Source organism: Rhamphochromis longiceps, linkage group LG23, assembly GCF_057381845.1.
Source record: "Rhamphochromis longiceps isolate RC_006_pf linkage group LG23, R_longiceps_female_GT1.1, whole genome shotgun sequence".
In the NCBI taxonomy this organism is placed as follows: Eukaryota; Metazoa; Chordata; class Actinopteri; order Cichliformes; family Cichlidae; genus Rhamphochromis; species Rhamphochromis longiceps.
This window is the reverse complement of record NC_140578.1, coordinates 869,333-892,168: the sequence shown is the minus strand read 5'-3', so window position 1 is coordinate 892,168 and position 22,836 is coordinate 869,333. Positions and strand designations below refer to the sequence as shown.

The window sequence follows — 22,836 nt, the reverse complement described above, 5'->3', positions numbered from 1 at the left end:
TAGAAGGAATCTGAAAGTTGGTGACATAGTTATCGAAAGGATGGATGATCTGCCACGGAACGAGTGGAGATTAGCCAGAGTTGAAGAAACAGTCGCTGATAAAGATGGGCTTGTGAGGAAAGTTAAGATTCGTCTTGGAGACCAGAAAATGAAAAGGGAGGGTCAATGTTCTGGCAAGCCATCCATTGTTGAACGGCCCATTCAGAAACTGATCTTGCTTTTAGAGGCTGTCTAAGACAACGACTATACCCTTTATTGTATGAAGACTTGTGGACATTACCTGCAGGCTCATGCATGGATAATTCTTTGTTTTCGTTATGTAAAAGGCCTTGTGGTTAAGGTCATTTGTTTTTAAAATTCATTCGTGTTATAGTTCTCCCTTTTGTTAAAACACTCATGATTTGGTGGGAGTGTAAATGACCTTTAAATTTGGTAAATATTTTTACGTTTGTTTGAAAGGCACTTCGGTTTTATTTTGAAATCCATGCTTTTATTTTGAAACAGGAAACTGGCACAAAACCGTTAAAGGGCTGTTAGTAACGTTTCTTTTAGGATATGGTAAAATAGTGTGCCTTAAAGTGAAAAATATGTACGTTTACTTTGCCAATTAGTACCTGGCTGACAGTGGCACAAGGTTTGTTAATGTTTCCTTTAACGGAATAAGTTACATGCAATCAAAATGTCGTTTAATAGAGTTTATATTGTTAACCTTGAACTTGACCTTTATGTGTAGTGGTAAGTTAGTGAGGTGATACAATGAATTGAGTGATGTAAATTTGATGTATATGCTATATGTGAGCAGGAGAAATTTGTTTCCTTTGATCTTATGGTATTAATATTGCTGGTTTTGTTTTGCTCCTAGCTCTTACGGTGTCTTCACTGAATGTTTCAATAAAAACATTTCCAATAAAACCTCTGTGAAGCATCAGTATAAGAGACCATCATTCAGCCAGGGATGCTACACTTTGACCGGCTCTGCGGGATGCGTTAAAGTCTGGATTTTTATGCCCAACACTCTAATGCGCTAACTCTGAAACCAATAGGGGGGGAAAGCCACCTAAACGTTACACGCTTTGCAGATTTTGAATCAAATTATCCAACAGAAAATTTAGCCGCAGTTTATATCGTTTTTTTTTCCTCTGGATAATTTCATTAGTTTCACACAAGGAAAAATGTGGCGTAAAGTGACACTACACGTGTCTCTTAATTGGCTAGAAAAATGCTAACGTTGGCTCAGTAAACATTGCATAGATGATGAAATCTAATGATGATTAACAGACAGGAGAAATAACAGGACATAAAGTTCAGATCCGCTTCATCCTTATTTTATTTACTTAGCAAGACAGTTGCTTTTAAATGCCATTTATTTGGCCTTTACATGCAAACCCGCACAGTACCTCCCTGTATTGCCAACATGTCCCACATGGTCCCACAAAAACACCGTTTTTAAATGTTCAAATGTAAATATACATAGTAGTACTGATCTGTAGGAGAAATGCTACTTGTAGCAGTACAGCTTATGTTGGGGGGGAAAACTACATTTCCCATGAAACCGAGTGGCTTACACGGAAATGACGCAACAAGCACAGCTTCTGTCAAGGGCATCGGAAACTAACGCCGGCTAAGGCTAGCAGCGGCTGTTTGCACGTGTATTGGAAGAAGCTCCGCAAAGGTGAGTTTGAAGAACACGACTGAGGCGGAAATGGACGGCTTTGGTTCAGACTTCTCAGCAGGAGGGTCCGGCGGGAAAATGGACACCGGTACCATCATGGAGCAGGTCAAGGTCCAGATCGCGGTGGCTAACGCTCAGGAGCTGCTGCAGGTAGATCAATGAATACGGCTGCTAAGCTAGCAAGCGCACATTGAGGCTCAAAGAAGTGCTGAGTGCTTTTATCCTCACGGGTCAGAGCTACACAGCTTTACAGTAGCTTCGTTTTTCGTTCTGTGTGTAAGACTGTTTTATTTTTTAGCCCGCAATAACTTCAATAAGGTTGATGGATCCTGCCAGCATGTAAATACATGGCTCATATAAACACACGAGCCAGCACTGAAATGCTGCCGACACAAAAAGATCTTTTTGAGCCACAACGTTGGAGGGTCTTTTAATACATATCTGTTTTTTTTTAAAAGTCATGCAAATATTCTGCGCTGCTGCTGTCAGAGTAGTAAATGCTAATAAAACACTGTTTCTATTTCAGAGAATGACCGATAAATGCTTCAAGAAGTGCATAGGCAAGCCTGGAAGCACACTGGACAACTCTGAGCAGGTATGCACTGGCTGAGTCGCTTCAGTGATGCCCTGCTGCCCAGAGCAAAGAAGTGATCACGTTTTAAGAAAGCAGGAGGGCATAACAAAAGTGCTGCAGGGCTCTAAGGCTTACCTGACAGGTGCTTTTGAGTGGGGCAAGCGCAAAAACATAAGGTGCTGCTGAGGTACTGCATCATCTTGTAGAATAATATATCAGGTTTATCGTAGGATAAGGTGGACCAACATGTATCCACTCCTGAGTCTTCATCAGTGTCTCGTTCCCAGGTTAGAGTTGATCTGGGTTGGTCTATCTCTCTGCAGAAATGCTCCTTGCATGCATATATATATTAGGGGTGCAACGATACACAAAATTCACGGTTCGGTTCGATATTTTTTCGATACAAAAAAAATGTTCATGCCTTTTTAATTTGTCATTTATTAAATTTTCACGGCACATTCCGCACCACATCTCTGTGCGTTCATCATTTGTTTGAAGCCAGCTCACCTCCACCAACTACTTGTCCGAGAATACGCGCTTCTTTTGTGGTTCGGACTCCTTCTGACATTTCTTTGGAGGTGGAGGAACACCAAAGTAATTGCTTAAACGAGCTTCTTCGGCATCTTTAAGAGTTCTAAACAAATGTCTGTCCTTCTGAAAAGCTTATGTACGCAAACACGCGTTGCAACTTCTTATCTTGTGCGCGTTTTTTATTTTGACAGCGAATGCGCACCTGCGGACCACTTATGTGCAGCCCTGGTTATTTAGCTCGTCATATTGCAGCCACAGAAATTCTTTTGTCCATGAAACCATAAAGCTGCACTTTCTTTTTGCCTTATAGTCTGATTTGTCATAACTTCTCCGTTTTGTGGTAAGCTTTTCTTTGGCTGTCACTTCTTCACCCTGACCTGTCTTATTTGGCTCAGCAGAACTAAAATATATATCCTGCTGCTTTTACACACGCACTCACATAAGCTCAGCGATTCTCTGCGCGATCAACCTCTCACATGTTTAAGCTGCGGGAGATTTCACTTGTCATGTTTGCATAGTAAGCTAACGATTAATAAGACGATGTCAGAGGAATTGGTGCACAAATGATCGTCACTCACAGATCAGTGCTGTCGCTCTCTATACACAGTTCGCGCGATTGCAAAGTAAAAGCAAAAAACAAGCGCAAATTCAAACGCGATTTCAATATGTCACATATTGACAGTGGCTCACCGATGCCAATGACATAATTACCCAGCTACATTTCTGAAAGAATGCAAAAGCATTGACATATATTTTTCCTTCCTACAATAGCCCGACGGGCAGGGCAGAGATAGATTTTGGTAGCCCGACTGGAAAGATCGCTAGCCCCAGGACGTCGGGCTAGCGATATTGCAAGCCCTGTATCTGATTGAGGAATCACTCATCTTTGGAAAAGAGAGTTTATTACAGAGAAATGGCTCTTTCAAAATAAAAGCTCTACTATACGCTTCTTCTGGGCTATATTCTCAGCAGCATAAGGAGAATCATGTGCTAACGGCTGTCTAAACGGGTACAGTGTGTAGCATGCTGCTTGTTGTTTTTGTCTGCTTCCACTTGTCTTTGCACGAGGATGATGCCGGAGTAAATGTGCAGTCATATTCGTTGTGTTCCCACTAGTGCTGTCAGGTTAATCTCGTTGAAATGACGTTAACGCCACAACACGGCAAATCTCCGTTAACGAGCTACCGCGGATCGCCCCATGCGTGGGGCTGGACAGCGTCAACACGTTAACGAGCTAACTGCGCTAACACACTAGCTCCCACCCATGTAATTGAGCATTGCATGGCACATCCAACATACTGTTTTACTTTAGTCCATGACGCGCTTACCTTCAGGGTCATACGTCACATGAAGACCAAAATAGTTCCAAAGGCAGATCTGAATAAGGGTGGGGGAGGTTCAATTTGCCATGTTGCAAGGAGAGCTTAGCTTCTGTCTCGCTAGCTTGCCCTGCGCTCAGTGAATCTGCACTCGACTGCTCCGCCTAGGCTGCACTGTCCAGCCTAGGCGGAGCAGTCGAACACAGATTCACTGAGCGCTCAACACAGACAGCATCATCAGAAGGAAAGTTTATAAAATAAATTAAAAATTTTGTATTGTTCGATACATATGCGTACCGAACCGGAAGCACTGTATCGAACGGTTCAATATCGATACGAATATCGTTGCACCCCTAATATATCTATCTATCTATAGATAGATAGATAGATAGATAGATAGATAGATAGATAGAGGAGTGCATCAGAAACATTTTTTGTATTAATCACAGTTTTAAATCGGTTAAAGTCTTTGTAGACCACGAGTGGTTTATTTCTCTGGACTCTTTTTGCTTTGTCCCTAACAGAAGTGTATCGCCATGTGTATGGACCGCTATATGGACGCCTGGAACACCGTGTCCCGAACATACAACTCCAGACTGCAGCGAGAAAGAGCTCGCATGTGAACTCTCTTCATCTTTCCCTTCTTCAGGCTGCTGCACACAGCGAGGGCCGATGCAGTGCTCTGCAGGAGGGCCCGCGCCGTGCACGACTTTGCCACGCAGCGGCGCAACATCTGTCACAGTACCTCTGACAGGCAGAGCACAGCCTGTGGACTGCAGCCATAACGGTGTCTCTGTGGACAGTTTTTATTTTGCTCTGAGGAACAGTTCACTACCAATGTTAAATCGATTGTGTGTTTTACGTTAGAAATATAATCAGTCATCTTCTGCGGGTTCTTGCCATGCTGATTGGAAACACTAAATTACCTGCTTAGGTGTGAATGTGTTTTAAAGTGTTTGCTGATGCTGTGGCAGGAGGCGGAGCCTGCTGTGCTGCTAAAAGGACTCCAGGTGCAGTTTGGCTCAATAGGCCCAGCTTACTTCCTGTGACTCATCTCCCTGCCCATCGAATGCTTCTGCCTGTAATACCAATAACAGTAAACGTCTCCCAGTCACTGCAGACTCTCCTTTAAACACTGCTTCACATTCTTTGCTGGGTGATTGTGCTTAGAGATTAAATATTTCCTGGAGCCTTAAAGGAAAAAAGTGCTTAAAAATCATCAGGAAGAATCGAAGCGTTTTGGTGTTTTCACCAGCATGAATTTGACATTTCCAAGCCTCCAAACAGACCTATATCAAAGTACGCCTGGAGAACAACACTGTTTTGTCTGACGTGTTTTCTGGTTGTCACTCTATCTGCTGCCCTCCACAGTAGTGGGTTTGTTCCAGCGGGGTCTCCCTCGCCCTGACGGGGTACTGCACCTTTCTCAGCTTCGTGTGTGTGCGGTTTGTTAGATGTCTGGGAACCTGAGTTTGTGTGAGGAGCCAGAAAAGCTGTGAACATCATTTGCAATCAGTGATTTTTTTTCCCCCCAAGAAAAAATAATAAATTAATCAATCAGGTGTTCTCTCGTTTCTGATCAAAAATATCCACCAACAGAACGACACCGAGTCCCACGTCACTGACTTTGTACAGAGTAGACTTTCCCCACAAATCCACGTTGCAGTAAAAGATCACAATACCCTTACATTTACCCATAAATGAATCCCATATTGTCCACACAAAATACACAAAGCCACGTGCTGTGTGTTTACCATCCATGACAATAAATAACTAATAAATACTCCAAATGATCCGTGAATGAATGTTTAAGGCACAGATCAGGATTGTTTCCTCAGTTCAGGTAAAGCACAGCACTACCGCCAGCACCCGTGACCGGAGGGTCACAAAGGTCAGGGCTGTGTACACAGTGTTTGTGTGTGGCTGTTTAGCATGACCTCAGTTCTCTGCAGACACAGTTCTTCCTTCATCAGAAGGGAAGGTATGTGGATATCCAGCTCCTGATAGACGTCACACGAGTGTAAACTCCCGGGAAACCGACTCGGCCGCATCCGTGTCCCCAGCTGGTTACTCCAGCGATAAACCACTGACCGGAGGGCTGACGACACGTCAGCGGCCCTCCAGAGTCTCCCTGCAATATCAAAACACATCAACAGTTTCATTTGGAATTTAAATAACTTTAAATTCTATATAAATGTGCTCTATAAATACAGTGATGATTGATTAACTCATTTATAAGAGCAGACTGAAGATGAGTATGGCAGCAGGGGAGTAAATGTCAGTCAGTCTGCAGCTGAGCCCGGTGCTCTGACCGAAACAGGAATGCGTGAGGGTTTCGTTACATAAGACGATTATGGAGAGGGTGCAGCGGGGTGGCCTGCCTTCGCTGAGGAAGACAGCGTACATTTTCTATCAGGTCACATTTTCTAGCTTTATTCTTTTTGGAGTTTTTTCTCTTACATCTGATTCTTGCTTTTAAACCTTAATTTATTCGTCAGCCTTTTTCCAAAGGTGAACCAGAGAAGCCTGTAAGGGGGGAGATCAAGGTTGACTTTGCTCCGGCCTGGTTAACCATTCACTGTAAAGACACCACAGTCATACTTCCTCCAGCCTCCGAGCACTGCATGCAGTGCACCAGCCTGATGTTAAAAGTCTGCAGGTTAGGAACTTTTTAACGATTGTGAAACAGGAAGTGCAGAAGTCTGTGTGAACATCATACCAAGCAGGTGTCCCGACCTCCCGCCATGAATCCCGCACACATCATGTTTGAAGTCAGAACGCTACCGTATGATTGCTGACAGTCCGTCTGGTCAATGATGTTCACAGCAGCTTTCTGTAGCAGGTTGGTCAATGAACCTGAGGAAAGAGCATTGCACACAGAACAGGTGTGATCGCAACACCTGAGCACCAGTGTTTTTGTTGCTGTGGAAACAAAATTCCATTCAGAGGCAGATAAGGCAGAAGCTAAGCTGATAAAGGCTGCAGTCATATCACATTCACTCGTGAAAGGCCGAACAGGCCACGGATCACGGAGCTATTCCTGCTTTTCTACCTCTGAAGGCTGAGTCACGTCAATAACGTGAAAATGATCTCACCTCTCGGGCTCCCCTGCCTTTATTTCTTAGTAAAGACATTTCATTTTTTTCCTGTGTGACCTCTAAATGCAGGACGTTTAGTTTCGTGGGTTCATCTCTCACCTCCCTCTCTCATGGATCCCCACCCTGTGATGTAGCACTCTGCGCTCTTTAAGAAGCGGTGTACTGGTGATGGAAGACAGACAGACTGGATGGTGTAAGACATCGGGGCTGGGACGGCCAGCTCCAGCAAAGCCACATCGTGGTCCATGTTGGTGCCATTAAAGGCCGGGTGGATGATTACCCTCTGGATGGGAACGACCAGGGCTCCTACCCCCGATCGCAGCACAGATCCCAGGCTCACGGCCCAGTTATTGGGAGTAGAGTCACTTTAGATGTAAGTTATTAATATTAGAATCACTCCTGAGCTTTCAGTGAAACGAGTTTTGATATAAATGTATGAAATACCTTTTGAAGCAGTGCGCTGCAGTCAGTAACCACCTATTGTGAATGAGCGTGGCACCGCATCTGTGAAGCCTCTGGTACTGAAGACTCCCGATCCAAGGCCACTCTCCCCTCCGAGCTGTGACTCCACCCACGATCCTATGGGAGCCCAGCGCAGGGCGCATGCCGCAGTCTTAAAAAACCAAAAACCAAAACGCAGTTAAGAAGAATGACCCGTAAGTCCCTCATGCTACGTCCTTCGTGCATTTTAAGTTTACCACAGTTTCTTTCATCAGCCCCATTGGGACAGTCTGCGGCTCTGTCACACTCCGGGTTGACCTTGCTGATGCAGGAAGTGGAGCTACACTCAAAGTTTCCACTGCAATTCAAGGCTGGAAAAAACACATTCATTAAATAAATGAATCTCAGTAACCGATAAAGCTCTTAAGATTAAGGAGCTTTCAGGCTGACATTACCAGACAGTGGTAGCACTGCTGCAGACGACACGTTATCAGCTGAGGTCCCGAGTGCTGGTGGGGTATTAAACTCTGTCACTGTGGGAACATGCTGGCCATAATCATGAACCGAGGTGGGATCAGTCTGGCTTAGAATCCAGTTACGGAGCCTGGTAACGCGGGAATAAACCCCAGGTCTGTTGACCTGAGCGCAGCCCACACCCCAGCTCACTATCCCGGCCAGGAAGAATCTTCCCGGGGCCCCCTCGCACACCAGAGGTCCTCCGGAGTCCCCCTGCACATGACACACATGAGCTGACAGATACTCTGAAAAGTGTCATTTTTGGTAACTTTCAACTATTCAGCATCAGGTAATCCGTCCTGGTTGGTCAGGATTAGCATCATTAGGCTAATCACCACAATTTTAAGCATCAGCTCTGAACCTTGAAAGTCACGGAGCTACTGGGAGATATGTCTCAGAGCATGTTGTCTTTATCAGGGAGACGACACGACAGAAGGGGCACGACATGTACGACTGTCAAATATCAGCTGCTGTAATTCACAGCTATTGCTTTAAATGTTGAAACAATTATGTAATAAGTGCATTTTACACATTCTTAAAGTTCATATTTTTGTCCAAAGAAGTAACATTTTACGTACAGAGAGATAAAATTTCCAAAACGTGTTCGATAATTTATGCAACATCAGATATTTTGAAGTGGATTTCTTTCAGACTGAGCCTCTCACGGTATAATCAACAGCACACGGTTATGCTGAGATGAACAGATGGCTCATAGTCTCAGTTTTTAAGGTGAGAACGGTGTGAATATTTTTAGCGATCCTCAGACCTTCATAGGTCATAGGTCATAGGTATAGACATGCCCCACTGCATGTGAACCGTTTTCACCACTGACCTGACACGAGTCCACCTTGCCCTGCAGGAATCCAGCACACATCATGTTTGGAGTGATCGCTCCTCTGTACACAGATGACTTATTGCACACCTTGGAGTCAATGACTTTGACCACAGCTTTCTGCAGCGTGGAGGGCAGCGTGACTGCAGAAGAACACACGACACACTGATTACTCCCACTTGTCATATTTCACCTTAAATGACAAGACGACAGCTTTCAAGAACAAGTTTTTAGGATTTTCTTTTCTAAATGACTCGTCTGTTGCGTTTTGTGTGCATTCCTGCAGACTCACAGCTAAACTGGTGTACGGCACCCCAACCGGACACAATGCAGCTCTGACCAGGTGCAAAAACATGAGATGGGGAGGGTATGCAGACAGGCTGCACGTAAGAGCTGAACGCGAGAGGCGTCTCCAGCTCCAGCACAGTTACATCATTGTCCGTGGTCATGGGGTTGTAGTCTGGAGACACAGTTATGGACTTGATGTTAATCGTTCTGGACTCTGGCTCCTCACCGCTCACCAGCGTCGCCCCAACCAGGGCTGTCCATTCTTTGGGGTTATTGACCCTAAAACCAGAGGAGGCAATCATAAATGATGGTGTATATTCATGAAATGGGATTGTTGTTTCTTAAGGACTTTTCTAGCATTTTTTCAAAAGCCAGAACAGAATATTTGATCAAAAACTGAAAAAACTGAAAATCATTTCCAGGCTCGTGTGCAGATGTGTCCTAATACTGATTTATTGCAGGACAGCACATGAGGAAATGTGTTTTATGTAACTGTTTGCAAAGTGGTGAAAGAAGCATCATAGTCCTGTTTAAGTAATAGTGGGAAAACCTAAGGATCAAAACATTGCTAAAGTAAAAGTACCCAGAAACATATACATCACAATTAATGATGACGTAATATGCAAATTAATTTAATGGTGCACTGGTAGATAACTTTATTACTTGTGTACTGCTGGGTATCTTTATCAGTCTTGCCCCGCCTTACCTCTCTGAGCCTCATCCCCACGCACCAGCTGCTCCAGGGGGCGGGGCCTTTTCTACATTATGAAATAACCTGACCTTGCAGTTAGAGAGGCCGCTTCACTGTCCACTTTCAAAACATGTCTTAAAACCCATTTTTATTCTTTGGCTTTTGACCTCAGTGAGACTTAGTTTCTCTTGTAATTAAATTAGTTATTTATTTAATTATTTTATTTTTGCTTTTATTTATATCTTATGTAATTTTATTATTTAGTTCAAATGTACAGCACTTTGTGTCAGCTGTGGTTGTTTTAAAGTGTTTTATAAATAAAGGTGATGATGATGATGATGATGATGTACCAACGAGGCAAAGAATACTAGTAGACGTGTGTTTGAAAAACAATTTATAATTAAAGCTTTAAAATGAATAGCATGGACAACCAAGCACAGTATTTACCTCCAAAACAGCGCGGAAGGAGCAAAGCATAGAAATACTACAGTGCTGTATACAGTAAGTCCGTGCTGTGCTTCTGTAAAGCACCTGTAAACTGTGAGCTACATTTCACCTCTCCATACTCTCAAACGATGGCATTGAGCATGTGAAGGTCGAAAGCTTAATGATTGTATTGATTAGCATCCAAAATTTTCAAACGACTGTTTTTAAACGGGTTTAAATCAGAGCTACCTCTCAAAGCAGTGAGCTGCGCTGACGAGCCAGCGTTCATTGACGATGGTGGCTCCGCAGATGTGCCGCCCATGGAACCTCAGGCTGACCTGCCACGGCAGCTCCCCTCGCCGTGCGTCCTCACCGCCCACCACCCGACTCCCCGTGGCAGGACGCGTACCGCAGGCTGTGGGTTGGGTGAAGAAAAACTAGTGTAAGTGATTAAAAGCAGATGTGTCCCAGTATATTCTGCTCAGGTCTGTGGTAACGATGCACACTCGTTAATAACAGAAGGAGTAACGGAGCTACTGTGTATGTCTGCTGTCGTTTGAGGAGTCATTCACCACAGCGAGCTTCATCAGATCCATCTGCGCAGTCTGGGACGAAGTCGCACTCTGGGTTTACTTTAGTGACACATTCTCCGCTGTCACAGGTGAAAGTGTTGTCAGGACAGCTGGCTGCAGAGCCAAAAATACTTTCACTACGCATGAAATAAATGAATAAATAACAACAACAATACATAGTAGAGTTTTTGCAAAACTGGTGACTTATTAAAGTTACAATTCTCACTTCTAAAGATAAATTTGCACATTGAAAACCTGCTGGATGAGCTGAAAAATGGACTGTTTCAGAACACAAAGGCCGAGTTTTGGCTCGTGAAAAGCTGAGACTTTGTTGAACACGATTTAACAGGATAATGAATGGATGGATGTTTGGGAGGAGGACGGATGTCTGTGCGGCAAAGCCATTCATTCCAGATGGAAGTGACATCATTAGGTGAACATTTGAGTTTAGCTTGGCTAATAATAAAGGAAATGAAAATACTTTTTTAAGGTTATGGAAGTCAGATAAAGAGTTTGATGTATCCGTTTCTTATACAAATAAAGATGTAAATGATAAACTACATTTCCACTGCTATAAATTTATAAAGTGTTCAAAAACATTTTTACAGTTTTCACTGTAAATTTCATTTACAGTGAAAACTGTAAATGAAATTTACAGTTTTCACTGTAAATTTCATTTACAGTAACTTTACTTTCCTGTAAGTACTTTTACAGTCATTTTCTGGCATCCAGCACATTACTGTTAAATTTGCAGCACAATTGTGTGTTTGGTTTTGTGCGTGCGAGTGTGTAACTTACCTATCATACTGTCTCCAATAACATAAAATGACTTTCCACTGGCTCCTACAAAGAAGGAGGAGTGATAGTTACGATCTTCGTCACTCCTAGTAAACGTAAAGACTCTGGTGAAACACACAGACTGGTGACAGCTTTACTACCCAGCAGGATGACAGCGTCGATCTGTCCAAACTCCGGCACCTCCAGCGGTTTCCCGTGCATCGATGAGCTGAGTCCTGCACTCAGCAAGTCCTGAACAAAGTTTTCTGAATACTGCTGGATCTTGGACACCCTGAAGACGAGTCGGAGCGTCGCCATCACATCTCCGTTAATGTTACTAGGAAGGCGAGAAGAAAACTGGCAATGTTCCATCTTACATCCTGTTTGTGTGTTGAATAAATGACCCCGTGCTTACCCATAGGCAACAATGCTGCAATCGACAAAGTGACGTGTTATGGGTGAGGCGGTGAAGACGTTTTTAATCTGAAAGGTGAGAATCAGTAACAGTTGAACACCTTTAACATTAAGACCTGCGCTCTCATTGTGTTGTGAATCAGCACTAACCCTGGACTTTAAAACTGAGGACAGTACTATGGAGAAACCAGAGCTCTTATCCTGCAGTGCAGCGTCGTACTTCAGACCTCTGAGCTCCACTGTCTCCATGAAATGATGCTGCTCCTGCACAAGGTACGCTGCGGGTAAAACAGGAGGAAGTTATCAGTAAGTGATGCATCTGCAGTGAAATCTTTAAACGGTTCGTGCTGGTTTAAAAACGTCTGATAAATGAGTCACAAAACATTACACCCAACATTCGTGTGCAGGCTCACCTATAACCAGGCCGACAAAGATGCCAATAATAAGGAAGAAGAGGAGGAAGAGTATGAGACCGCTCCTGTAGCAGACAGAGCTGGAGGGAGCGGGAGGCGAAGATGACCACGGCCCTCGGCCTTCATCCTTCTGCGCTTCCATGTTGGATTCACAGCCGTCACAACCCACCGTCGACTGTCTCCAGCAGCATAATGCCTCACAGGCAAAACGATTCAAGCCTGCGTGAAATAAACGTGCTGCGTGTCACTGCAGTTAGTGCGACATGAGACTGGGAGCATGATTTTAAACAGACACTTTTACACACACACAGAGTTACATTTAAAGATACTTTTAGTTCTCACAAACTGTTTGTCAGTAAAGAAATAATGATCATAAATACTCAAACTATTCAAAAGTACAAAAAAAGTTACCGCCCGGCGGCGCAGCCTGAGGAGCGCGTAAAATAAACCACGGAGGCCATGTCGCTTGGCAATCACAAATCAGATGTGGGGAAAGGTCACAGTAAAGACAAGAAAACGTCCGTAAATCTTTGCAGATAAACTCCACACAGCGTCTCAGGTACGTCTCACACAGCGGAGCTTTAAACAATGCAGGCTTTATGTCCTGAGGTAGACTCACTCACCTCTTCATCTGTTGCTCTCAGCACTGACATTTACAACATCCCGAAGTTCCAGCAAGAACAGACACGGAGACTGAAGACCGGGCGAGGACACCAAGAGGTCCGCTATTTGTTCCTTTGGCCAGGAGGCGTGCCTTTCCCCCGTCCCGCAGGTAACCCACCTTTTTCTGTTTGCCTTTGAAAGTCGGTAAGTCTTCACAAATCTCTGGCAGACCCTCCTTCCATGCTTGTTGATCCCTTTGGTTACACCCCGGTGTGCACAGGTGTTTCTGCTGTTACCTCATAGCTGACCTGCAGCTGACCTGCTGTCCACAGTCTCCGGGTAAATATCAAACACGCATCCTTCAGTACAGCAAGTTGGAACAAAGCAGAGATGAAAATGGCTCGAAACGCTCCAGAGCGGCTCCGGTGCTGCTCGTCAGTGCTCCACTGACACAGTGACTGGGCAACAGGAGGAGGAGGGGCCGAGCCTCCTTTAACTCGGCCTTTTTGTTCCTGGCTGCAAGTTCTGCACTTACAACAAGCTGGCAAACCATTAAGGCCCACAGCGCCTCCAGTCTGACACTTTACTGACCTCTTGCATCGAGGTTAATGGTGCACAAGTTTAAAGTGTATTTAAGGCTTTATTCAGTTTCCATAACTGAAAACACAATTTAACTACTCTGTAATTATTTGAACAGGAACAGTTGTCCCTCATTTCAAAGCACATGGGTCAACTTTTAACAAACAATGGACACGTTCTGCTGTAAAGCTCGAGGTGCAAACTGGGATTATTCCCCCGCCCTGCTAAAGCACAAAGGTGCAACAGCCTCTTTGTTGGTGTGTTTACAGGCTTGAAGTTTATCTTCTCACACTCAACACACACTCCCAGTATTCCTTTCAAAACTTTAAGTTCATGACCGACATCATCACACTGTTAACTGGCCGCTCACACGGATCACTGAACATAACCAGCTGGTGTTTAAGTACAACGACCACTCGCTGTGAAGTCAGGGGGCTGAAACAGAAATCAGCTCTGGCCTTGTTGTATTTTTGTGATTTCATGGTGCTCCAGATGTTTGCAGCTGGTGAAACTGGACTGCACATCGATCAGCACACTGTGTACTATGATGCCATGCTGCTGTAACAGATTCATGTGTTTCAGCATCGTATTGCTGAAATATGCAAAGCCTTGCCTGAAAAAAGACACCACTGGGTGGGAGCATGTGTTGGTCTAAAACCTGTAAATACCTTTCAGCATATAGTCCACGTCCACAGACACTGACCCCCCCGTGACAGCAGGGATGGAGGCTTTTGAGCTTGGTGCCGACAACAAGCCTGATGGACCCTCTCGTCTTTAGGCCAAGTTTTCAAATAAGAATTTAAATTCCATCACAGTTTTCCGCCAGAGAAGGCCGGGACGTTTCTGGATCACGAGGCTTCTCTTCAGATTTCTTCTTGTCTTTAATGTGCATTTGTGGATGACACAGTGAACTCTGTGCAGTGATTTCCACAACAGGTACATGTCTGTTTTTATTAAAGTTTTTGATTTTTGGCCTCTTTTGATGTCTTGCACTGTAGACATATTGAGTCTTTAAGTTCTAAAACTTTCATCACAATTTGCATATTTCACAATTTCTGCGAAACTGTCTCTAAGATGCTTCTTCCACAGCTGATCATGTTGGGCCTCAACTGGCAACAGCTGCTTCGTACAACTACACACAAACAGATTACAGATTTATGAAATTTGCAAATCATTGCATTGTTTTTGTGCACATTTTAAAGAACGTGCCAACTCTTTTGGAATTGGCGTTGGATTGTTAAGCATTTGACGTATTTTTTTGCTGGCTAAGCTGGACAGCGAGCAGTGACGCTCAGCTGTAGAGCAGTGGGTCCAAAAGTATGGAGCGAGCCACAGAAGTCTGGATGAAAGGAGAAAAATAAAGCGGGAACTCAATTCAATAAAGGAGTTTTTAGGAAGGATAAACACGAGACTGCTGATGCAGTCATGCCTGTGTCTCTGAGTCTTTGCTTGGTTTTACCGAGTGATTAAAAACTGAAAGTGCGAGGTGTGAAATGGCAGAGAACCCGTGACACTCCGTGTACGAGATAAAAATGGAACCACATCTGAGCTGAGTCATGCTGCTGTTAAACTACAGCGACTTTCAGGAATCTAACTCACATTCAAAGTGGTCGTTTTCACAACCTTCATGTAATTCTGAAGGCAAAGATGTGCAGCCAGCAGAGTAGAGCAAAACTTCCAAAAGTCGGCATAATTACATTTTCACTTTATTTTCTTATCAAAACAACAAAGAATAGTAAAAAGTTCACTTATTCTGGATAAAAAGAAAATGGTACTGTTTACACATCCCACATTTATGGGCTCTTTACAACACAAATCTTTACAAATTTGCACATCAGACTGAAATAAAAGTGAAGTGCATTCAAACGTCTTTTTGCTGCTTAACTAAATCGTCTTGGCTCCATTAATGATCACCGTTATTGTTAAAACGAAATAAAAACTAAGGAAAAGAAACAACGAAATATTCAAGTGTGTACAAGTACGTGTAAGTTAGCAGGGGAGAGCTTGTGTGTTAGCCGTCCTGCTGCTGTATGAATGGGTTTGGTATGGCTTCCATGCCATCCTGAGGACAGATCAGCACTACGGAGGTTCCTCTGCAGACCACCAGCCCCAGCTGCCGGGTGTCTTCTGTCAGCTTCAGCTGGTCATCTGGATCTAAACACAGGAGTTGCAGGAGCACACAAGTAAGCGTCACATTATCTACGACAGCAGTCGATGCTGCACGATCAGTTTAAATACAGACACGGCTTTAACAGTAAGCCCCACCAGTGTTCAAGTAACTCCTATGAGCTACTCAGTTTCAGTTTTTTCAACCCTAACTTCACTGTGGTGTCGCTGAGAAGGTTTAGCCTTAATATCTCAGGTGCAGGAGCTCCACCCACCTGCTGGAGAGGAGCTGAGTAGCTATTTCAAACAGTCAATAACATGAGGCTCAGTTTAAGTTAAAAAAAACAACAAAACTTTAATTTAACTCAGCTGGGCTCACACTTACACCCACACGCTGACATGACTTTAGCATGAAAACTCCTCAGTGTGAGTGAAGGCTACAGCTGTCATAGCTCACACTGAGGCTGGTGGTCAGCCCTGAGCTAAGGATCAACGCTTGGTGAAACACACAGCTCGACTCAGTATACTAAATAACATTTCCCAGTTGTGGGACCATCGGAATACTTTCACCATCACCAGTAGCCTTATTTTATTTTACTGGGTCCTCCTTCAGTAGATGTGATCACAGAAACACTCAGGTTAGTCTGGGCACTGCCTCAGTGTTGCAAATGACTCATTTGGGTTCAGGTTAAAGGAAACGCAAAACACTTCAGTGCTGGCGCAGTCTTGTGTCATTCTTTGTTCCTGTAAATCATTTTTCCCTCGCATGGTCTTGACTTTAAAGCGCACACTTACCGCGCATATACTCAATAGTGCCGTCCAGCACCAGGTTCAGCAGAGGGTCAAATCCTTTAAGGACACCGCTGGCTGAGGAGGAAACAAATACACGGTGTAAAGTCTCCATTAGCTGGACATAAGGACAGCAAATCCCGCAGCGCTGCTTAACTGTTAGCTTGTTATCATAACTGATCCACCTACCTTCTCGTCCTCCTTGAAACTTTACACGAATCGGCTTATCGATGTATTTGGACAAGTCGAAGATGCTCTCCTTTTTCTTTTTGTCTTTATCCTGCGCAGAGAAAACAAAACACGCCGTTTGTGAGTCGCATGTGTGCTAGCCGCGCACACAAACACCAGCTGAGCATGAGCCCAGCTAGCTAGGCTAGCCGTGTTAGCTAACATGATACAACAAAAACACCTTATATTACTTTGAACGTGCTGATTTAAACCCGGGTTACGGCTGAAACACACACTCACGGGCTAACAGCATATCCGACAACGTTAAAGGTGCAAAGGCAGAAAAGTATTTGAATGTACGAACTCACCGCCATGTTAGCTGCGTGACACGGAAGTGAAATTTCGACCTCAAGAATGTTCCACCAATCAAAACACCGAGCGCCTTTACATGACGTCACTGCTTTTTAAAATGACTCTTCATGATTTAATTTAATGGGGCTGGTATGATAGGGTGAGTTAGTTTTTATATTATAATATTTTATATTATAACTCACAGTTTTATCATCAGCATCTGCTTTTGGAACTGACCCCCTTTTCCTTTGCTGTCAGTCGAGGGGGGGAAGTCTATTAATAGCACCAGCTGGTGTGTTGGAAAGCAGAGGACGAGGATCCGAGCAGAACACAGGAGGAGGGGTGGCTGTTTGTTGTGACATGGCTGACAGAGGTGACCATGAGCTGAAACTGCAGAGCTTTGAATTGACGCTTGTATCAGAAGAAGAGGATGAGTCTGCTTCACAGGTGAAGGACTCTGAGGCTGATATAACACCTGATGCTAGCCTACAAGTAGAAGGAGAGATTTTTTATGTCAACCGTCAACATCTGGCCCTGCAGAGCCCTTACTTCAGGGCTCTGTTCTTTGGCCGTGGGTTGGAGAGCAGCAAAAGGCAGGTAGAGATTAAAGGTGTGAGTCTGCAGCATTTCAGGACCTTGATGGAATATACCACAACATGCAGCCTGTCTCTGGACAGAGAAAATGTTACGGGCATCCTCGAGACGTCCGACTTTTTGCAGCTGGAGCGAGCCAGGCTGCTGTGCTGTAAGTTCCTGGAGCGTGAGCTGCACCTCAGCAACTGTTTGGGGATGATGGCCTACGCCTGGCAGCTGGGTTGCACTCAGCTTTATGCCGCAGCACGACAGGTGGTGCTCACTCACTTCTCCGCTATTTCAGCTGAAGAGGATTTTCTGTCACTCTCAAAAGAGTCAGTAGCAGATCTACTTGCCAGCGATGACCTAACCATCCATAAAGACGATCTGGCTCTGGAGGCAATACTGCGCTGGGTGTCATTTGACCCTAAACGAGAAGAATATTTCCTGGAGCTCATTGAGCTGGTGAGGCCCGAGTCTCTGTCGTTGCCTTTCATCACTGAACTCTTGACCAGAATGAAAAGCTCTGATCCCAGAGCCAGGCTCATCATAAAGCTCAATGAACATTTCCCAGCATCTTGGTCAGTGGGCAGGTCAATGATGAGGACCAGGGCCAGAGAGACCCTGTTCGTGCTGGGCGGGCCTCATGATCAGGAAGAACAGGCGCTGTTCCAGTATCACCCGATGAGTGGTAGATGGCAGAGCTGCGCGCCCCTGCAGAGGAAGAACCTCACACAGTACTCCGTGGCTGCAGTGGGTAATGGATGCATAATGAAACTGGCAAAAGTTAGATGTGTGCTTATTTTTCATGTGCTCGTTTTTATGATCTTACATGAATATTGAACATTAAATTTTCACTGATTTTTTAAAATTTCCTTTTTATTTAGGAGACAGTGTGGTCGTGACAGGTGGCTACTTCCGGGATGTTCTGTGGTTCAGTGTGGATTGGGTCCGGATCTACGAATGTGGGAACCAGCGCTGGGTGGACGGGCCAGCCCTGCAGAAGTCCAGACACAGCCACTGCTCCATAGGGCTCGAGTCAGTACTGTATGTCCTGGGGGGAAGTATGGACGAAGGTCTTGTGGATGATGTAGAAAGGCTGGTCCTTGGGTCAGAGGAGGGTTGGGAGGCAGTGAGTCCCATGGTCAGGGCCGTAGAGAGGGCAGCCACTGCTGCTCTGGGGTCGTGTATCTACGTGGCGTGTGGGCTGGATGAAAATGGCGAGGTTTATGGTGGAATTCAGAGGTATGTGGCGAAGGAGGATCAGTGGGATGTGGTCTCCTATTCTCCATTTCCACGGTGAGTATCTTTCTGACACTGCCAGATTTACATTCTTATGAAGTTTGAGCTTTCAAATTAAATGATACAGGATGATCAGCTGACAATTAAACAGAAAGATTAATATGTTTTTCTTTAGATACGACCTGGTTGCCACGGAGCTCAACAGTGCCCTCTACCTGTTCGGAGGCCAAGCCCTTCGTTTTGACATGGAGACAGATGAGTGGACGGAGCTGGAGGAGGAATGTCTGAACAAAAAGTTCTTCTGTGGCTGCTCCTCAGTCACTGGGCAGATATACCTGCTCAGCGAGAGAAAGAGTAACAAAGCATTCCCGAACATGGTGCTGCTGGACCCTTACATAGACACCTGCATTGAGGTAGATGATGCTATACCCTGTCCCGTGCCCCTCAGAGGGTGTGTCACCGTAAGAATGATCCCATGATGCTCTATGATGGTTGAATGAATGTGGAATTGTGCAAATCTCTCGAGCCATCCCTCTTTCTTTATATTTGGTCAGGAAAATGGGAAATGGGTGCAGCAACTCATGCAAACCTGAAGGGAAAGTCAATATTTGGTCTGACCACCTTTAATTTTTCAGCACAGGCTGAACTATCAGGCAAGCTTTAAGTAGTCTTCAGGAGTAGTTCTCCAGGCTTCTTGGAGGACATGCAAAGCTCTTCTTTTATTCTATTCTCTGTTAAGATGATCCCAGAGATCAATAACGATGAGTTCCAGGCTCTGTGGAGAGCAGGAAGCAGGCGGAGGTTTGAAAGTCAGAAGAAGCAGAATACATATGTGTGAACAAGAGGGAGACATGCAAAGAGCAGTGATGGTGAAGGTAGATCCGTTTAAATATCAACCATCCAAGAAAAGGGAGAGTCCAGAAGAGAGTGCAGTCAGGGTGGAGTGGGTGGAGACGAGTGTCAGGAGTGATTTTAGACAGAAGGATAAAAGCAAGAAGCTACAAGATGCTGGAGAGCTGCTGTGATGTTTGGAGATGCTAGAAGCACGCCTGGAGGTGGAGTGACGAGGACTGATGGAGCTAGAAACGAGTACAGTTAGAGAGGCAAGGCAGGAATGATTTGGACATGTGCACAGAAGGCAAGGCTGGACTGGGACAAAAAAATCGGCCCGGGCATTTTGACTAGAGACCGGCCCACCAGGATAAAGATTGAAAATGTGACGTCATTCAGGGGTAAAACCGCAAAGGTTTCTGGGAACTTGTGGCAAGAGGTACTAGCGCACGCAGGCTTTCAATTGAACTGAGTTACACAGCGATAATAAGAAACCCAAAAAATGTCAAGAAGCTGTTGTATTATTAAACTTCAATAGCCGGTCGCATGACAGCCACGGGAAGCCGACGGGTAAAGAGATCTTTTTTTTTTTTTTATCGGATTACGTCGTTGAAGAGAAATTTTTTAAGCCATGTTTCCGAAGTAAGAGCCGACGGATGGTCTGGATATACCAAATATAACGTCGCAGAACACTCCAGCTCACAGGTTAGTCTGCTCCAAGCATTTACACAAAGGTCAGAGTTTTGTTGTAGTTAATGCGTCATTTTCATAACATAATTAGTGATAGAGGTTACAAGCAAGTCTGGCGCTGAACAGAAATTGTCGCGCTATGCTCCTTTGTTTATTGTGCATAAATAGTGAATTGTCCTGACACAATATTGCGTTTCGCTTCTGTTATTATGGTACATTGACAAAAACATATACTTTTATTCACAGGATAAAACAGTTGTTTTGTATCACTAATTGCCCAGTACGATTACAGCATACAGTATTATTGTCACTGCTACATTTCTGTGATGCTACCAGAAATTATTTCCACTACTAATTAATTCAATTCAATTCAATTTCTTTATTGTCCCACAAGGGGAAATTAGTTTAGCAGCAGGAGGATAAGAACAAACAGAACAATACTATAAAACAATAATAACAATAATAATGATAGAAAATTCAAGGACAATTATTTGCCATTAAGGAGACAAGACGCAGTAGGGATAAAAGAGACCTGGAGTCTTTTAGTCCTCCTCGGAGGTACTCTAAAACGGCGGCCGGAAGGCAACAACTCAAACTCACTGTGAAGTGGATGGTTCACACAATTAATAATAGACTGAGCCTTTCTAAGCACATTTCTATTGTAAATGGCCAAAAGTCCATCTTGCCAGCGCCCTGAAATTTTGCTAGCAGTTTTTACCAGAAGTCCCAACCGATTCTTATTCTTCACCGTCAGGTTACCAAACCAGGCAGCGATACAAAATAACATCACAGATTCGATAAAACTTCTATAAAACAAGGACAACATCTCAGATGAGACGTTAAAAGATCTCATTTTCCTTAAAAAGAACAGTCTTTGTTGAACTTTTTTAGTAGTGGCATCAGCATGAGATTCAAAACACAGTTTATGGTCGAGTACCACACCTAGATATTTATAACTCTCAACGATCCCAATATCAGCAGTTTTAATGATAGTGGGTGATGAGCTATAAGAGGACTTCCTAAAATCAATAATCATGTCTTTAGTTTTTGACACGTTAAGTGAAAGGAAGAACTCATCACACCAATTCACAAAATCATCTACAACCTGCCCATGGCCTGACTCGTCCCCCACTAGAAGACTGACGATCACTGTGTCGTCAGCAAACTTCAGGATGTGTCTGTTTGTGAAATTGCTGCGACACTCATTCATGTACAGAATGAACAGAAGGGGAGAGAGGCAACAACCCTGGGGTGATCCAGTAGAGGAGGTGAGCACATCAGAAAAGACATGATTCACCCTCACACATTGTGACCTATTAGTCAGAAAGTCTGTCACCCAGCCGACCAGACTAGTGTCAAGCTTGAAATGATTGTAAAGCCTGTCAGCAAGTAAGAGGGGTTGAATTGTATTAAATGCAGATGAAAAGTCAGCAAATAATAATCTTGCATGGGTGTGGGGGGCCTCAAGATGCTTATACAAGAGATGCAGGAGTGTGACAGCAGCATCCTCCACACCTCTCCCTGCTCTATAGGCAAACTGGAAGGGGTCAAGATGGTGTTCAACATGCATTAAAATCTCCTTCTTAATTATCTTCTCAAATGTCTTCATCACTAAAGAAGTCAGAGCCACAGGCCTAACATCATTCAGTGCCTTAGGAGAACTGCCCTTAGCAACAGGAACAATGATCGCATGTTTCCAAATTTTAGGTACCGTCTGTAGCTCTAAAGAAAGTGAGAAGATATAGTGAAAAATCCCACTCAGCTGATCAGCACAAGTTCTCAGTACCTGTCCACAGATGTTGTCAGGTCCAGGACTCTTGCTTTTGGTATGTCTAAAAAGATTAGCTACCCCTGTCTCATCAATACAAATAGATGGGGGAGTGATAGTCCTTTCCCTCAGTGTGCTGGTCTGCCTAGAACAATCATAGTTCTCAAAACGAAGGTAAAAACTGTTAAGACTGTCTGCCAGATGTTTGTCAGAGGTAAACCCCTCTAAGGTAATGCTGCTTTTACCTTTCGTCTGTAGCCCTGCCATTGTTTTCATACCAAGCCAAGCTCTTTTGAGGTTGTTACTGCTGAGTTCTGCCTCAATCTTATTTCTATACCTCATCTTGGCAATCTTTATTGCAGCCCTCACCTCCTTCCTCAATATTCTCACAGTGGGAACGTCTCCCTCGTTAAAAGCAATTTTCCTTTTAAGAATCAGATCCTTAATATCTTTAGAGAGCCACGGTTTGTTATTAGGGAAAGTCTTAAATTCTCTGACTGGAACCACAGTCAGAGAATTTAATTACCGTTGAGCTCAAAGGTCCTATTAATAAACGGTTAACGAATGTGTAT

General features: G+C 44.2%; 4 protein-coding genes and 1 long non-coding RNA gene across 5 annotated transcripts; 3 read left to right on the top strand and 2 right to left on the bottom strand.

Moving 5' to 3' along the window:
- Positions 1 to 1,554: 1,554 nt before the first annotated feature.
- On the top strand, positions 1,555 to 5,658 carry timm13 (translocase of inner mitochondrial membrane 13 homolog (yeast)). Its single transcript, XM_085397828.1, has 3 exons — positions 1,555 to 1,822; positions 2,199 to 2,267; positions 4,621 to 5,658. Exons 1-3 carry the CDS (start codon positions 1,703 to 1,705, stop codon positions 4,717 to 4,719), a joined length of 288 nt encoding a protein of 95 aa, XP_085253954.1. The 5' UTR covers positions 1,555 to 1,702; the 3' UTR covers positions 4,720 to 5,658.
- Positions 5,407 to 13,327, bottom strand: tmprss9 (transmembrane serine protease 9). Its single transcript, XM_085397821.1, has 16 exons — positions 13,188 to 13,327; positions 12,565 to 12,783; positions 12,302 to 12,429; positions 12,153 to 12,220; positions 11,899 to 12,074; positions 11,759 to 11,803; positions 10,961 to 11,074; positions 10,638 to 10,803; positions 9,276 to 9,550; positions 8,984 to 9,126; positions 8,091 to 8,364; positions 7,893 to 8,006; positions 7,639 to 7,807; positions 7,294 to 7,559; positions 6,816 to 6,952; positions 5,407 to 6,227 (listed from the first exon to the last, which is right to left on the bottom strand). The coding sequence occupies exons 2-16, from the start codon at positions 12,704 to 12,706 to the stop codon at positions 6,066 to 6,068; spliced, it is 2,379 nt and encodes a 792-aa protein (XP_085253947.1). The 5' UTR covers positions 12,707 to 12,783; positions 13,188 to 13,327; the 3' UTR covers positions 5,407 to 6,065.
- On the top strand, positions 13,233 to 15,718 carry LOC146640884 (uncharacterized). Its single transcript, XR_014909574.1, has 2 exons — positions 13,233 to 13,336; positions 13,448 to 15,718. It is a non-coding gene; the product is annotated as an uncharacterized LOC146640884 (long non-coding RNA).
- Positions 15,437 to 17,245, bottom strand: lsm7 (LSM7 homolog, U6 small nuclear RNA and mRNA degradation associated). The gene is made up of 4 exons (XM_085397827.1): positions 17,178 to 17,245; positions 16,831 to 16,921; positions 16,648 to 16,719; positions 15,437 to 15,900 (listed from the first exon to the last, which is right to left on the bottom strand). Exons 1-4 carry the CDS (start codon positions 17,181 to 17,183, stop codon positions 15,758 to 15,760), a joined length of 312 nt encoding a protein of 103 aa, XP_085253953.1. The 5' UTR covers positions 17,184 to 17,245; the 3' UTR covers positions 15,437 to 15,757.
- Positions 17,246 to 17,388: 143 nt separating this feature from the next.
- On the top strand, positions 17,389 to 20,535 carry LOC146640882 (kelch-like protein 23). The gene is made up of 3 exons (XM_085397823.1): positions 17,389 to 18,490; positions 18,621 to 19,032; positions 19,151 to 20,535. The coding sequence occupies exons 1-3, from the start codon at positions 17,521 to 17,523 to the stop codon at positions 19,452 to 19,454; spliced, it is 1,686 nt and encodes a 561-aa protein (XP_085253949.1). The 5' UTR covers positions 17,389 to 17,520; the 3' UTR covers positions 19,455 to 20,535.
- Positions 20,536 to 22,836: the final 2,301 nt, after the last annotated feature.

What these genes read in the sequence shown, in the direction of transcription:
- timm13 (XM_085397828.1), top strand. Translation starts at nt 1,703, where the DNA reads ATGGACGGCTTTGGTTCAGACTTCTCAGCAGGAGGGTCCGGCGGGAAA. An exon ending in ACGCTCAGGAGCTGCTGCAG is followed by an intron (nt 1,823 to 2,198) that starts GTAGATCAATGA and finishes TTTCTATTTCAG; the next exon opens with AGAATGACCGATAAATGCTT. An exon ending in CACTGGACAACTCTGAGCAG is followed by an intron (nt 2,268 to 4,620) that starts GTATGCACTGGC and finishes TGTCCCTAACAG; the next exon opens with AAGTGTATCGCCATGTGTAT.
- tmprss9 (XM_085397821.1), bottom strand. Translation starts at nt 12,706, where the DNA reads ATGGAAGCGCAGAAGGATGAAGGCCGAGGGCCGTGGTCATCTTCGCCT. An exon ending in TGCCGTACACCAGTTTAGCT is followed by an intron (nt 9,127 to 9,275) that starts GTGAGTCTGCAG and finishes GTTCTTCTGCAG; the next exon opens with TCACGCTGCCCTCCACGCTG. An exon ending in GCAGCGCACTGCTTCAAAAG is followed by an intron (nt 7,560 to 7,638) that starts GTATTTCATACA and finishes TTACATCTAAAG; the next exon opens with TGACTCTACTCCCAATAACT.
- lsm7 (XM_085397827.1), bottom strand. An exon ending in GTTTCAAGGAGGACGAGAAG is followed by an intron (nt 16,720 to 16,830) that starts GTAGGTGGATCA and finishes TTTCCTCCTCAG; the next exon opens with CCAGCGGTGTCCTTAAAGGA. An exon ending in CACTATTGAGTATATGCGCG is followed by an intron (nt 15,901 to 16,647) that starts GTAAGTGTGCGC and finishes TCCTGTGTTTAG; the next exon opens with ATCCAGATGACCAGCTGAAG.
- LOC146640882 (XM_085397823.1), top strand. Translation starts at nt 17,521, where the DNA reads ATGGCTGACAGAGGTGACCATGAGCTGAAACTGCAGAGCTTTGAATTG. An exon ending in GTACTCCGTGGCTGCAGTGG is followed by an intron (nt 18,491 to 18,620) that starts GTAATGGATGCA and finishes CTTTTTATTTAG; the next exon opens with GAGACAGTGTGGTCGTGACA. An exon ending in TCCTATTCTCCATTTCCACG is followed by an intron (nt 19,033 to 19,150) that starts GTGAGTATCTTT and finishes GTTTTTCTTTAG; the next exon opens with ATACGACCTGGTTGCCACGG.